The 14,839-nt window shown below is 33.5% G+C and overlaps 2 protein-coding genes across 2 annotated transcripts in view; both read left to right on the top strand.

Moving 5' to 3' along the window:
* The window catches only part of LOC143915202 (uncharacterized), an 81,542-nt gene extending 70,231 nt beyond the window's left edge, over nucleotides 1-11,311 (top strand). The window contains exons 10-13 of the mRNA XM_077435701.1: nucleotides 8,322-8,462; nucleotides 8,550-9,107; nucleotides 10,053-10,432; nucleotides 11,014-11,311. Coding sequence (XP_077291827.1) covers nucleotides 8,322-8,462; nucleotides 8,550-9,107; nucleotides 10,053-10,432; nucleotides 11,014-11,062 — 1,128 coding nt within the window. The 3' untranslated portion in view covers nucleotides 11,063-11,311. The remainder of the gene's footprint in view (nucleotides 1-8,321; nucleotides 8,463-8,549; nucleotides 9,108-10,052; nucleotides 10,433-11,013) is intronic.
* A 1,164-nt stretch (nucleotides 11,312-12,475) lies between these two features.
* Nucleotides 12,476-14,797, top strand: LOC143916255 (exosome complex component RRP43-like). Its single transcript, XM_077437286.1, has 5 exons — nucleotides 12,476-12,578; nucleotides 12,822-12,996; nucleotides 13,086-13,380; nucleotides 13,455-13,575; nucleotides 13,658-14,797. The coding sequence occupies exons 1-5, from the start codon at nucleotides 12,562-12,564 to the stop codon at nucleotides 13,920-13,922; spliced, it is 873 nt and encodes a 290-aa protein (XP_077293412.1). The 5' UTR covers nucleotides 12,476-12,561; the 3' UTR covers nucleotides 13,923-14,797.
* The last annotated feature ends 42 nt before the right edge of the window (nucleotides 14,798-14,839 follow it).

The raw sequence follows: 14,839 nt of genomic DNA, 5'->3' as shown, positions 1-14,839 counted from the left end.
GATATCGTCGTTTCGTACTCGGGTTTTTTTTGTTTTGTTTGTATTTAGCTTAAATTGCATTGTAATTTTACCATCCGTCCTACATATTTCGAAAAATTGAAAGCAATGAATCTTGAAAGTTTATGGTCCGTTTTTATTCAGTTATGTGTATGGTCAAATATACACATGAACGTATTATTTATATGTGGTCCTGATTTTGAAAGCGACTATTGCCATAATATTTATAATTAAAATTGGAAATGTTTTTCCGACGAGAAGATACATAGCTTCTTTTATAATAAATTAGTGGTTTTACCCGGCTTCGCTCGGTATTTGTAATATAAACAGCTTAAACGTGGCTAATCTAATAATAAATATTCATTTTGTTTTTTTATTTAATTTATTTGAATCGAAAAGTATTATATTCAACAGCATCGATATCGTCATAAAAACTTTGATTTTGAAACCTTACATGCAAGTCTCTTCCGAAATTATATACTAGAGGCTGTGAAAATTTTCCCTAAAAAATAAGATCGTACCCTAAATTTTACATATAAAGTATTATACTAGTGTTTCAATCCGTTTTCGCTCGGTATTTGCAATATAAACCGCTTTAAAATGGCCTATCTAATAGTAAACATTCATTTGTTTTTTTTTATTAAATTTACTTGAATCGAATTTATTTGAATATTTAGCGACAGCCAATCAGAAACGAATTACACACACACACATACACTTACAACGAACGCTCTTTATTTTATATATAAAACTAGTAGCCTGTGTGCACATAATTGTGCACTCGGTAAAATGTCGCAATTTGGATCAACGGAATTAATAATTCAAAATTTAATTAAATTTTTTGAAGAAAAAAAATCTTTGTGGTATGACGCGTCTCTTTCCACGATATACGAATCCAAGGGGAGAAAGAGAAACGGAGCATGTTAACGACAAGCACGTGGGCACGCATTAGGCTATTATTATATACGATATATAAAAAAGTATGATATGATATCCTAATTATGACTAAACTCAAAATTAAATTATAGTAAAAATGTTTAGTAAGAAAGTTTATCCAATGTTTTTCATACTCGTACATCCATTCGTGCTCACTCAAGTATGTAGCTGCTTTCCGAGTGTCTCATTCATTGTTTTGCTGTCTGGGATGTTTCCTTTCCAAGCCATGGCATAACATATCCTGTTATTATGATCGTAATTTTTTTTTTAATCTTTGAATTTCTGCAATACAAAAATCAATTGCTGAGTTTTGATATTTTTTGCTTGCATGTAATACATGCAATACATGCAAAAATCATGACCTTTTTGACACGTGTATGAAAATACTAGGAAGAGTTCGTCAGTTATTATTACTAAAAACTCAATAAGGAAAATATTAAGAATCGCCTCTTGAAAATTATACGATTTTTTTCGTTCTAATCAAATTTAACAGTGCTGATTCAGTATTAGGTACAACCAATTTCACAGTAGAATGCTTTTTTTTATATTGTTTATAATATTTTGATCGCAGTAAAATTTTCTTCATGACTGAATATCGTGATATAACGAGCCTGTTCCAGAACGAATGTGATCGTTCTAGCGTTTGGGGAATCTGCTTCTCCCTCGTGTTCCCTCTACGCTTCACGCCAATCACAACCAGAAGCTTCGGGCTGTTCTCCCCCCTACGCTGCGCATGTCAAAAGATTATTATATAATTGCATTTGTTAAAACATCCACATTTCGTGTATAATTTTTTGAAAGTACGGAGATTTTGCGAAATGTTCAGTTCACTGGCTTTCAATACAAAACCAGAATTGATGTGAAACTTGTCCTTACTTCAGTCAAGCTATTAGCTTTGAATCAGTATTTCAGAACGATATTTTTCCTCTACGATCAGTTTTACTGTGTATATTAGAGTGGGAGTGTTTTATTTCCTAATCACTACCCATATACGTTCACGTTGAATTACTTTTGGTGCGTTGAATCAACGGTCATTGATGATTCAGATCTACCAGTTTGATAAAAAAAATAGAATAATCTTACGAACACATTACATATTTTCGTTTATAAATCGTAGAGCTTTTTAAATTGCAGTATGGATCATTAAAATCACTAATTACAGTATACATACATATGTGTATTAGTAAACGATAAAGTTATTAAGTACGATAGTTAACTTGTGCCAGACACATTATATATACTAGGTACAAACGTACAGTACTACTTTCGTCACACTCTGATGATTTGTAAAATTGCAATGCAGTTTGATCGTTATATATGTACATCGTTACAGTTTTATACTGTTTGTCTTTATCTCCTCGATAAGCAGTGATGTGAATGTGCCGTTGTTTTCTATTTTAGAATGAAAGTATAGAAATAATTGAAAATAACAATAATAAATTAGAACAGTGTCTGAAACTGTAAATTATGTGATAGAAATCAGTGAATTCGCAGTCGACAACAGTTTCTCACGGACCATCATGGGCGGACGTACCAAACCTCTCGTCATAGTGCAAGCTTACGAAGTGAGTGGGTTTATCATTATTAATTCGATGTGTATTTCAAATAGTTAATTAGAGTAGTAAGCAGTGGTGATTTATAAAATTAAAAATAATAATAAAACAAAAAATGCAATAGAAAAACATTAAAAAGTTTTAATTACATAAAAAATATATTATACTATGCCACACGAGCATGCGGTGCATGCGTGCCTTTTAGATTTAGGGGCCCAAAAGGATTTTAAATTAAAATACTACACATTTTTCAAATAAAAGTCGTAAAATTATTTATAAGACTAATGGAAGCACTAGTTAAGGTTCATTCTTCAAATTGCGTGCTGAATTTTCACGATTTTGTACTCCTTCTCACGACATTTAATATTTTTCTGTTATGGTACAGTAATAATAATTGTCTGCAATGGTCTATAAACCCGATGTTAAATTAAAAAACATAATAATGGTTAATAAAATATTTTCGTTTCACGTGTGTATTGTGAATCACGTTCTCGTTTTTGATCTTTCGAAATTTTCGGATAATTATTTTGTTTTAAATGAAATATTCGATAACGTGATTTAATATAGTTTTTTTTTTTTCAAATTAATTAAAGACATCTCAAGAAAGTCATCTCAGGCTCAGTGAATTAGCTATATTATATATTGAACTTGAAAAAGCTTCTAAAATGTCTTTAAAAAACATTTAAATTATGCAAGCTAATTATCAATTTAATTTAAAAATAAAAAAGGGGGCCTTTTGCTAACATTTGCATGCGGGCCCAATTTGTCTAGCTACGCCACTGCTTTGAAGGTGGTCCTTTGTATTCATAAGATAATTTAGTTAATATTATAATTTTGCATTTATTACTTTCTCCAAATTAAAATGATACTGCATTGATTGAAAAAAACCACTATGAAATTTTTATGCAACAAAATTAATTAATTAATTGGATGTGATACAGTAATTATAGACTTAATTAAGAAAAGATATTTTCATAATTGATTCAAATGCATTATATAAAGTGAAAGTGTAACAAGAGTTACAGAAATTTGATTTTTAATTTTTATATTACATAAGGTATCACTAGTACTTGTTTAAGTGCCTTTTACTTATGATTTTGTCACAAGGCCTTTTTTTTAGTATACCATATAACAAATATTTCATATAATTTGAATTATATCATTTTAATGTTGTTGTTTTTTTTTGTGTTATCTAACAAATTTTATAAATTACTAGCTGAACCCCGACATGCGTTGCAATGCCATAATAACGCATGCAATTTCCGTTCTCGTTCCCGTTCTCATTCTCGTTCCCGTTCCCATTTGTCGGAAAAACGCAGGCATCGAAAATATTTGAAATTATTACATTGCAATGACACTCATTCCCGTTTTTCCCGTTTTATTTTCACAATAATCTTCCCGGACATCCATACAACAAATCCTGAAAGTTCCATCGTAATCGGCTGAGTGGTTTAGGAGCCTATTCGAGACACACACACAGACATTCATTTTTATATATATAGATAGAGAAGATTTACCTTGATGTTTAAAAATCTTCTATGAATTATTATTTCAAAAGAATTGCCGAAGCTGTTAATGACCGCCAATTTGGTCAATTTTATTATTGTTGAATGGGTTTGAATTAATGACAATCACCGATTGACGCAACACCTGATTTTGGGCGATCACGTCACGATTTCTATGTATCCTACTGGCTTTTTATGATGATTTAAAAAAAACAAAAACGAAACCGACTTTTTATACGGTCCACTAAAACGGTGCGGATATTCTGTATGATAGTAAAAAGTAACCGTTGTTGCGCACTTTAAAATTACAGTTACTAACTAATAAAACCTTCACAAAATTAACGGAGCTGCTTGATGGTTCTGTATTGTCCGAAGAAGTAATTTTTATTTTTTCGTGTCGTTTGAATACCTGTGCGAGACATTTTTAAAACAATGTATTGTTATAGTTATTATTAATCGGATCTCATAACACCTTTCATTTCTTTGTTGTTCACACGAGAAAAATTTCACAAAGAAGTTGGCTTTGTTGAAAGAAGTGGCGTCGTGTGTTTTTTTTTTCTTCACAATTCGAACCTCTTGAGAAACGTTTATTTTAATTATTATTTTACCCATAAACAAATTATAGGCTTTTCGATCGTAAACTACAATCTAATCTAGATCATAATGTCCTCTAGAACTCTCTTTTTAATTATTTTTTTTTTGTATTATAAATATTGTAACGTATACTAAACAGAGCCGCCGAGTAACTGCGAGCGGATTAAGACGGGTAGACGTCCTGAGAGACCGTGAGACCGGTGTAAGTGGTTTTAGGGATTAGCGACGAGCTAAGTGCATGAAAGCTAAACAATGATTGCACTTCTCATACCGTGGGAATACATATCCGAATACGTGACTATACTGTAGGTAAACAGATTAGACGTCCTGAGAGATCTACCCCTTATAAGGCGGTACGTAGGGATCTCATGTCATTCTGGACGGAGCAGTGACAGTGTGTGTGTCACCATAATCATCAATAAATGCTGTGAAACGACCGTTGGCTTTTACTTGGATCCTCCACCCACCCCGACGCAACACTGGTCGTCAGAAGTGGGATCCAAGATGGGCCGTGGAACAAAGTCACCAGCGAAGGAAGAGAAGCTACAGCGAAGCCATCCTCGGGAGCTGTAGGAGAGAGTTCGAGCCATGGAGACACGAAATAAAAAAATGCAGTTTTCACTGCAACACACAGAATCGGTCATCACATATTCGGTTGTCGAATTGCAGTTATCACTGCAACTCGACTTTGACATTATCGGCGGTGGCCGCCGAGAATTCATCGGGATGACGGAAGGAGGTTACGAAACGGGAGGTTTCGTACAAGTGCTGCCGGGAGAGGACAACTTGGGGCGCTGTCAAGGGCAACATCGAGGAGCAGCATCCGGCAATTGCAGAGTCATCCAAAGGGCGACCGGGGCGAGTGCAGTTCGCCAGTCTACTTACGCCGCAAGTAGCAAGAATTAGCGGCTGTAGGTGACGACGATCCACGGGAAAGCATCGTCGTCAGAAGAGGAGCGGAGATCGACTACAACTGAGAGATGTCGATTACAAGCCACTATTCCCTTCAACTGTTTGTTGACGGCAGTTGTCAACAAACTGGAAAAAAATCTAATTGGAAACTAGTCGAGTCTAATTGGAAACTAGTTAACCACCTGTTAGGTCACAGGTGTCATCTCGCAAAGAGTCGGAAAGTAAACGGATTGAAATGGAATTCAATCGGAACCATGCAACGGCAGAGAGGCACATTTATCAGATTGGATAAATGTTGGTTGGTCAGTCGGCGGAGTCAATCAAGTCACTTTTGGGAGGATAGAGGCACCGTTTCAGAGGGAATGGCAACGGAAGCACGTTCTGGGTGGAACGTTGGTCTGCAGCAAGATGCTGGGCCACATGAGAGGAAGACGGGGCCACCGCAACAAATTTGGACGTTGGGGAAACGAGCGACTTGGATCAACCACGTGAGGGCATTTGAAACCGAAGAAACGCCAGATCGCGACTTCAACGAGAGAGAGTGGAACAATTGATATACGTCAACATCGAAAAAAATCTAGTTGGAAACTAGTGGAAACACGAGTACCTGAAAAAATACATGGACAGTTGCAGCAGTGTTTAGATCATCTCGCAGATGTAACGGGAAAATACATCAGAAAGAAATGGATTTCAGTTGGGTCAATGGAACGGAAAAGAAGCACATTCAACAGAGTGGCAGACTGTTGGGTGCATATTTACCAAGGTCAATGGAACGGAAAAGAAACACAACCAGCAGAGTGGCAGACTGAGGTGTGCACATTTTCCAGGGTCAAGGGAACGGAAAAGAAGCACCACCAGCAGAGTGGCAGACTGAGGGGTGCACATTTTCCAGGGTCAACCGTCACTTTTGTGAGGATGGTGGCGATTCTTGTGGGACATGGCTTTGGAGCACGTTCTGGGTTGAACGTTGGTCTGCAGCAAGATGCTGGGCCACATGACAGAGGAACACTGGGCCACCGTAGCAAATTTGGACGATGGTGACACGAGAGACATGGACCAAGTCACTTTTGTGAGGATGGGAGCCATTCTTGTGGGACATGGCTTTGGAGCACGTTCTGGGTTGAACGTTGGTCTGCAGCAGGATGCTGGACCACATGACAGGAATACGGGGCTGCCATAGCAAATTTGGACTTTGGTGATACGAGCAACATGGACCAAACACGTGAGAAAATTTTGGACCGAAGAGCTGACAAAGAATGATTTCCAAATGTAAAACATCGGATGACTAATTTTAGGGGATTAGAAATATAACTGTAATTGTTTCCATTGTAAAGGTGACGTAAAGTGAAGTGTAACGAAAGTTTTCATGTAATTGTTTCCATTGTAAAGGTGACGTAAATCGTAGTGTAACGAAATTTTAAATGTTTTTGTTTACATTGTAAAGGTGTCGTAAATTGAAGTTTAACGAAAGTTTAATGTAATTGTTTAAATTGTAAAGGTGACGTTAATCTAACTGTAACAGAATTTAAATTGTAAAGGTAACGTTAATGTAACGGTAATAGATTTTAAATGTCATTGTTTCCATTGTAACTGTAAAGATAACGACTGTAATGGTAAATGTAACTGTGACTGATATCGAAGATAAATGTAACTACTGCAGATTTATCAGTTATGATTTGTTGGTCAATCGGGACGATTTGACCTAAGTGGGGGGCAATGTAACGTATACTAAACAGAGCCGCCGAGTAACTGCGAGCGGATTAAGACGGGTAGACGTCCTGAGAGACCGTGAGACCGGTGTAAGTGGTTTTAGGGATTAGCGACGAGCTAAGTGCATGAAAGCTAAACAATGATTGCACTTCTCATACCGTGGGAATACATATCCGAATACGTGACTATACTGTAGGTAAACAGATTAGACGTCCTGAGAGATCTACCCCTTATAAGGCGGTACGTAGGGATCTCATGTCATTCTGGACGGAGCAGTGACAGTGTGTGTGTCACCATAATCATCAATAAATGCTGTGAAACGACCGTTGGCCTTTTCTTGGATCCTCCACCCACCCCTACGCAACAATATGTATAATATTATACAAAAATTCCGGATTTGTAATATATTACTAAATATATAACATTTAAAAAGTTGATTATATAAAATGTTTTGATTTTATTAAATTTTGATTATATTATGAATGTAATATAATTTGTCATTCTACTGAAAATGAAACTTAAATCAAGCTTATCATGTGTTAAATAAACATTTACAAATACAATATAACTAACTTCAATGCAAAATCAAACATATCTTCACTTTCTTTTTTTTTCAGTTTATAAGCTAAATGTACTTTTATTTGCATAGCTCGGCAGTTGCACCGAGAGGTTCCTGGGTTCAAGCCCCGGGTTGACCTCGATTTAAAATAATTTATTCGGAAGTATTTCTGCAGTGCTGCTGGTCAGACTTGGATATTTGTAACTCCAAGTCAGTCGTTTCCTTTGCCAATTTATCTGATTTTATCGTTGAAACGGTTCCTCATAAAAATTGGCAAAACCACTCTACCCACTATGTAACCACTATTTGAATATGATTTCAAATTTATAATCTATAAATTTAAATATGTACAAGTTTAATACCTTAGGTGTCACTCAGGGGCAACCCGTAATGGCATTATAAATTTGAATAAACATAGAAATGATATTCAATTTGATAAAAAAAACTGTGTACTTTCTTGGAGTAGTGTCAAGAGGGAATATATAATATAATTCCTATCGCTATTCTGATCATAACATATACATTTAGGTAAATATAATTTCATTTTTGTTATAGGACCGACCGCTGAATGCATACAGTCGGACTTCAACAATTCAACGAGAATTACCAACAATAAATAAAATCAATGGAATAACATCAGATGCTCCCAAAAGGAATTTCAAACCACCTAACCAACCTCCGCCGCCACCACCACCGGTATGTACATATATGATCAAATAATCCTATACTTGTTATGCATTAAAATATTGTTAAATTAAAATATAATTTAAATGATCATTTCAGATGCCAGTAATCGACAAAAGTTTTTCTCCTAATACAAAAACCGAAACCGTCACTAAAATAATGCCACCGCATACTAAATCAAAAGCACCTCCTCCACCGCCATTGAAGAAACCAATCCAAAACGGAAATCATACAAACCACATATTGGAGGCAATGCAAGATAGGCCACCGGCGACACCGACACCAGATTATGATTCTTCGTCTCTTGTTAAAGTGACAAGTAAATCTAAACTCATAAAAACAAAGTCGGACGTGGTTGAGTTGGAATCTTTGGAATCGTTCAAATTGAAGCATCCCGTTGCCTCCGATCCAAAGCCGCCATCCACTTATTTTATGAAACATCAGAATGGAACTTTGACTATGAAGAAAGCAAGCCAACCCATATCGGTGACGATAGGAGAGTATCCATCGAATACATTTAGGAAACAGCCTTCTAAACTGGAATTTTTGAATGTCGATACAGTAGATAACAAAAATAACGAACCCGTTGGAAGTAGATTGCAATCGGAATTAACTCAAAAATTGTCAAGATCGAATCTGAAAATGAAGACTGAACTGGTAAATGTTTTGATGTTTTCAAATGTAATTCATTAAATATTCAGTGAAAGAAATTATTTAATTTCGCATTATATAACAGAACAATAATTTACGGTTAAAACATTTGCATCAATAATAATCACTAAATATTCATACCTACATAGTACACAGTGGCGGATCAAGTAAATGGGGCCCCCACTTCAGTAAAAAAAATTCTATCGTCGTTTTTTACCATGCTTTTCAGTATATGGTTTTTCATTAGGATTTTACAAAACCATATTTTTATTTATTAAGTATAGATATGTACTTGAAACACTAAGGGCGAAAACACACTGCAGTGAACTGCACATCGTGTACATGGCTCCTTGCTGAGGGTGGTTTCCTACATTTCTTCAAATATGGGATACACCGTTATCGATCACTGTCAAGCAAAGATAAATACAAGCATATAATTATACCGAAAAAAGGTCCGGAGGTTTATTTTGGGGCAGGGCGTGCAGGGCGTTCATAGCATAGCACGGCTCATTTTTTTCATATTTTTAAAAGTATCTAAAAAAAAAACCACGTAACACATTCACCTCTGTGTGTTTTCATCCTAACAGTTTTTGGAATAAAATAGGTACTATTTTAAAATAGGTATTTATTTCATTTATTCTTGGCTTACGAATGTATTGTGGACAGTGATAATAATTTGTAAGTTATAAATTTTGCTAACAAAAGCCCATTTCGAGGCCCCCAAGATTCAGGGGGCTCGAAACCGCCGCTGCTAGTACATTAGTCCTCACTTTGAAATATGAATTTTTCTTTACATATACTTTTGAAAGAACATTTATAAAAAATCTTGTATTTAATGAAGTAAACTAGTATGGTAGGGATGATTATATAAATTGGATTTACAATTTCATGATGCAAGTTGTTAGTTTTTATTGTTTTTGTATTTGTTAAATTTCGGTTTTCATATTGCAGGATCATACAAATTCAAAATCAGATTTTCATTCAAAAACATGTGAAAGTTCTTTTGATTCAACATTAAGTAATAATGACGAACCAAATGCCAATTTTCACAAACGGTATGGACATGTCATACTGCCTCAACCCCCCACAATAAGTATTCCAAAAGTTCCTATTGGAAAATCTCTATCTCACAGTTCAACTTTGAACGGATCAAACGAGTACAACAGAATTGTGATCAACACTCATGTTCCAAATGGAAAACAAGAACTTACCAAAACAGAAAGCTTACCGCAGAATGGGATTTTAAAAAACTCAACACCCTTATTTATAAATGAAAAAAGTTCTTCTTTAAAAATTGGAGTACAACACAAAAGCATTAAATTTGGACAAACGTAAGAGACTCTCAATCAAATCTCTTGCATTGTTCACTATTAATATTTTTTCAAAAGGAAAAATGGGTGTTGGCATATTAAAAATAGACACAATAACATATTTTCCTTTCTACACATAATATTCGAAGTAAAAGTAAATATATTATGGACTTTCACTTACAAAACTTATACTAAATCTAAATACTAAAATTAGTTTACACAAAATGTGTGATTTTCATGGTGGTTGGAAGTACAGCAATATTACATAATATGTATATAGTACATACATACATATAAACGCACCAATTAATTATCTTATAATATAAGATGGTCAGTGGAATAGTGTTATAAAGACTATAACGTTCGAACCGATTTACAAAAATTGCCTTTCTATAAAAAAATTCTTTCCCCTAACTTTAATATAAATGACATAAAAGTTACATAATTTACGCCTTGACCATTTTATATTTAACCGTTTTCTATTTGATACTAATGATAATTATATGTAAAATGAGAAATTCATACATACATATGTATGCATGTATGTATATGTAATTATAAAATATTTGTTATAATTAATTGAAATTCGTGCTTTGTTGCAGAACGACAGTGATTGGAGAACCTGAAGCGCCTCTTATCGTCAATCATTGAAGTTGCATATTATTTTAATGAATATATAAGTTCTATTAAATTTGTATTTGTAATATTTAATTTATTTTTACACCTTATTTGTATATTGATGATTCCCCTAAAAATGTAATCGAATTATATGCTAAATCTATATTATTAATAATTATGTTCACAGTTTATAATAGTTTGTGTACAATTAATAAAAAATATTTGTATAAAATGTAAATATGAAATATTGAGTGCCAGAATAAAAATGATTGCTTCATATTTAAACAGTGTTCTTATTTTATGAATATGTAATATATTGAAAATTTTAATTGTTAAATTTCATTGATTTCATAAAACTCTTACAGTTATTGCATAAACATTACATTTATATTTACATTGAAGTGTGTATAAGAATAAGTACATATATAAGTATATATGATAGAAAAAAATATATTTTCTATGATATTTTTTTGTATCCATGTGTGAACAATTTAAAAAAAATAATGATATTGATAAAAGTAATATTAGAGTGATTTCTTAAAAAAAATAAAACATTAGGTACAGATATAGACCCAAAGTATTATAGGTATAAATATTACGGTTCGGTGAGTATTCCGCGAAAATCGATCTCTTGCACGTCACTAAAATCTCGTTCGTGGAACATCTGGTACCCATAAACTCCATCAATCGAAAGGTACACATGCGAAATATTGTACTAATGAAAGCTCGAGTGCCAGGTATTCTGTGATCAAGATTTCAGAGACGTGCGCGAGATCGCTTTTTGCGGAATAATCTGTTTACCCATATTACTAAGCTTTATAAAAAAATCTTCAACTTTGCTGTTATCTTTAAAATTAAGTCCGTTTCTAAAATATAATTATGAAGTACATACATGCACTTTTTTGGTTTCATAATAAGTAATTTTTTAACGGTTTGCCCATGATAGGATAGAATTCGCACGGGCAATAAATAATGTTTGCCCATGATAATCGCTTACTTTCTAATACGAATTTGGCATTAGAAGAAGAAATTTTTATCAGTATCTTTACAACTGATAAAGCAAAGATCATACAAACATAAACGGACAATCGTTGCTAAGAAAATTGCGAATACGGAATATCTGACATTCGATTTTTCTCATAACTGTCGTGGATGGAATTTTCGGGTTCCAAATGTTCCGTGATCGGGATTTTAGTAACGTATACAAAATCGCAACAGAATTTTACGCGTACAATGTTCTACTGTCTGCACGAAATGCTATTGGTCGAGAGACGGTATATACATTTTTCCTTAGTTTCTTCTTACAGTGGACCAACTATAGACGAAACAATAGTCGCGTGTACATAATGATAATCCATATTTATATAATTTGTCAAAATTATGTTATGAACAGGATGAAATATGGATGGATTCTGAATATTGGCGTTCTTAATAATAATGCTTGGTAATGGAGAGAAATTTTTTTGTTAAGACCACAATTCAACAACACGCGGGCTGTCATCTGTAATCATTTGTGATAGTAATTTATAAATATGGATAATGTTTACAGGTTAGTTATTTTACCATGTTTATGTAAACAAAATACAATTACAACACACTATATTTATAAGGTTTGAGTAATATTTGCGAAATAATAATCTTTGAACAAACTTTTAAAGTGCTGTAAACATAACCTTCACACAAAACGTCAACTACGTCTTTATCTGATCTGGATTTCATAATTATGACAGAATTCACTTCAGAACGTCAAAAGAAATGATACATGTGCTCATCAGTTACAATTTTTTTCCAGAGTACTTCAACCTGCTAAATTCTTGAAAGAATATGTTTCTCATAATACCCGACCTGATGGCAGAGGCTTTGAAGAATGCAAAGCGGCCATAATTCACTCACATCCCATTTCAACTGCCGACGGATCTTGTATAATTATATTGGGAGACACCAAAATATGCTGTGGCGTTAAATTAGTATGCATACAATTAACATGAGTTAAATTACTTTGAACTGACTGAAAAATCATCTGGAAAAATGCTAAATTTATTACAATAATTTGCAGGAACTCACTACACCTACCGTGGAAAATCCTAAATCTGGTTTCATAGTGACGAATTTGGAATTGCCATCTCTATGCTCGCCATTGTTTAAACCGGGAGCACCGGGAGACCTCGCACAATCATGCAATCAACTCTTAGCTGATATTTTCAACGATTCAAAATGTATCGACCTAGAAGAACTCTGCATAGCTAAAGAGAAATTAGTTTGGGTTCTCTACTGTGATTTAGTTTGCATTAATTTCGGAGGGTCTATCATAGATGCTGCAGTGATGGCTCTCATGGGAGCGCTTAAAACAGGTAGCTATCATAATATTTTTGTCAGTATTTTAAGATACAATTCACGTAGACGTAACGCAATACCTTATTTTCAGTTCAATTGCCAGTCGTCGAATATAATCCAACTACAGAAAATTGTGTAGTGCATGAAGACAAACGATTGCCTTTGAATATCAAAAAAATTCCAGTAGCGACTACATTTACAGTGTTTGAGAGGTTTTACTTTCTGTTCTTAAGTTGAAATGGATCTTTAAAAACTTATGTATATACATAATGTGTATCAAAATATTTTTTTCAGCAAAACTATACTAGCCAACCCTACATATGAGGAAGAAGAACAATGTGGTGGAACTTTAGGAGGAACAACGATCGTTTGGGGACTTAACTTTGATCCGGAAAACAAAGAGAAAGAATTGTTGCAAGGTGTTCATCAATTGGGTTCTTCTCCACTACCTCAATCAGCTATGCAACGCACTATTTTGATAGCTCATAATAGGGCAAAACAAATTCGAGAACTCACTCGAACTGTATTACAAAGCACGAATGAAATCCACGAAGAATAGCTTGTACAACATAAATAATATTTTATATTTATAATTTAGGTATAAGCATATAATACATGTGTATGTTTGGAATAAACTGAAATAATGCGAAATAGTTTATATGTTTTATTATTTGTGTTTGTATTATAACAACATGTTGTGACAATATTTACAGTAGGAAACTCATTATTTAAAACTGTTGTTATACATATTATTTCAATCAGACTTCTCAACCTAATATAACATTTATATTTATTTTACAAAGATATTTATTGCAATTCGCATTAAAATATTAATATTGTTCATTCTTTTTGAAAAAAAGGAATATCACACATCGATAACAACACAATAATTCTTGATTTACTATTCGAATAACTACTACTTATAATAAATAAATATTTACAAACATTAAATTTAATAACTATGTACAAATATAATATTATCAATACGTATAATAATGCATAGAAAGACATGACAGTTTATATGAAAACAATATGTCTAATTTGAAAGTCTTTAGTGAATATCGGTATGCATGTATGGAACCGGAATTTATTTAATTTTCGCCGTATGTACATATCTCGGAATTTTGATTGTATACCTAGAATTTCAATATTACATATATGTATATGCATATGAAAACGAATGTGCATATGTACATCCATACACAAAACCAGCTTGGATTAAACTCTTTACCGTAGAATAAAATGTATGACCTGGAAAGTTTTAACTGATCTACACTATTGCAAAATATTTAGATATTATTTCTGAAATTATTAATTTTGGAATAATACATAATGATTTTACTTAATAAAATAGCGATTTTAAACTTGTAGCATTTATACACAAAATAATTAAATTTAAGTGTAATATTTATTTCAAAGGCCTAATAGAACACGACCTACAAAAAAAGTAATCACAATTCCATCTAAATTACATAA

This window comes from Arctopsyche grandis, chromosome 8 (genome assembly GCF_051622035.1).
Source record: "Arctopsyche grandis isolate Sample6627 chromosome 8, ASM5162203v2, whole genome shotgun sequence".
Taxonomy (NCBI): Eukaryota; Metazoa; Arthropoda; class Insecta; order Trichoptera; family Hydropsychidae; genus Arctopsyche; species Arctopsyche grandis.
This window is presented reverse-complemented; position numbering and strand designations above follow the sequence as displayed.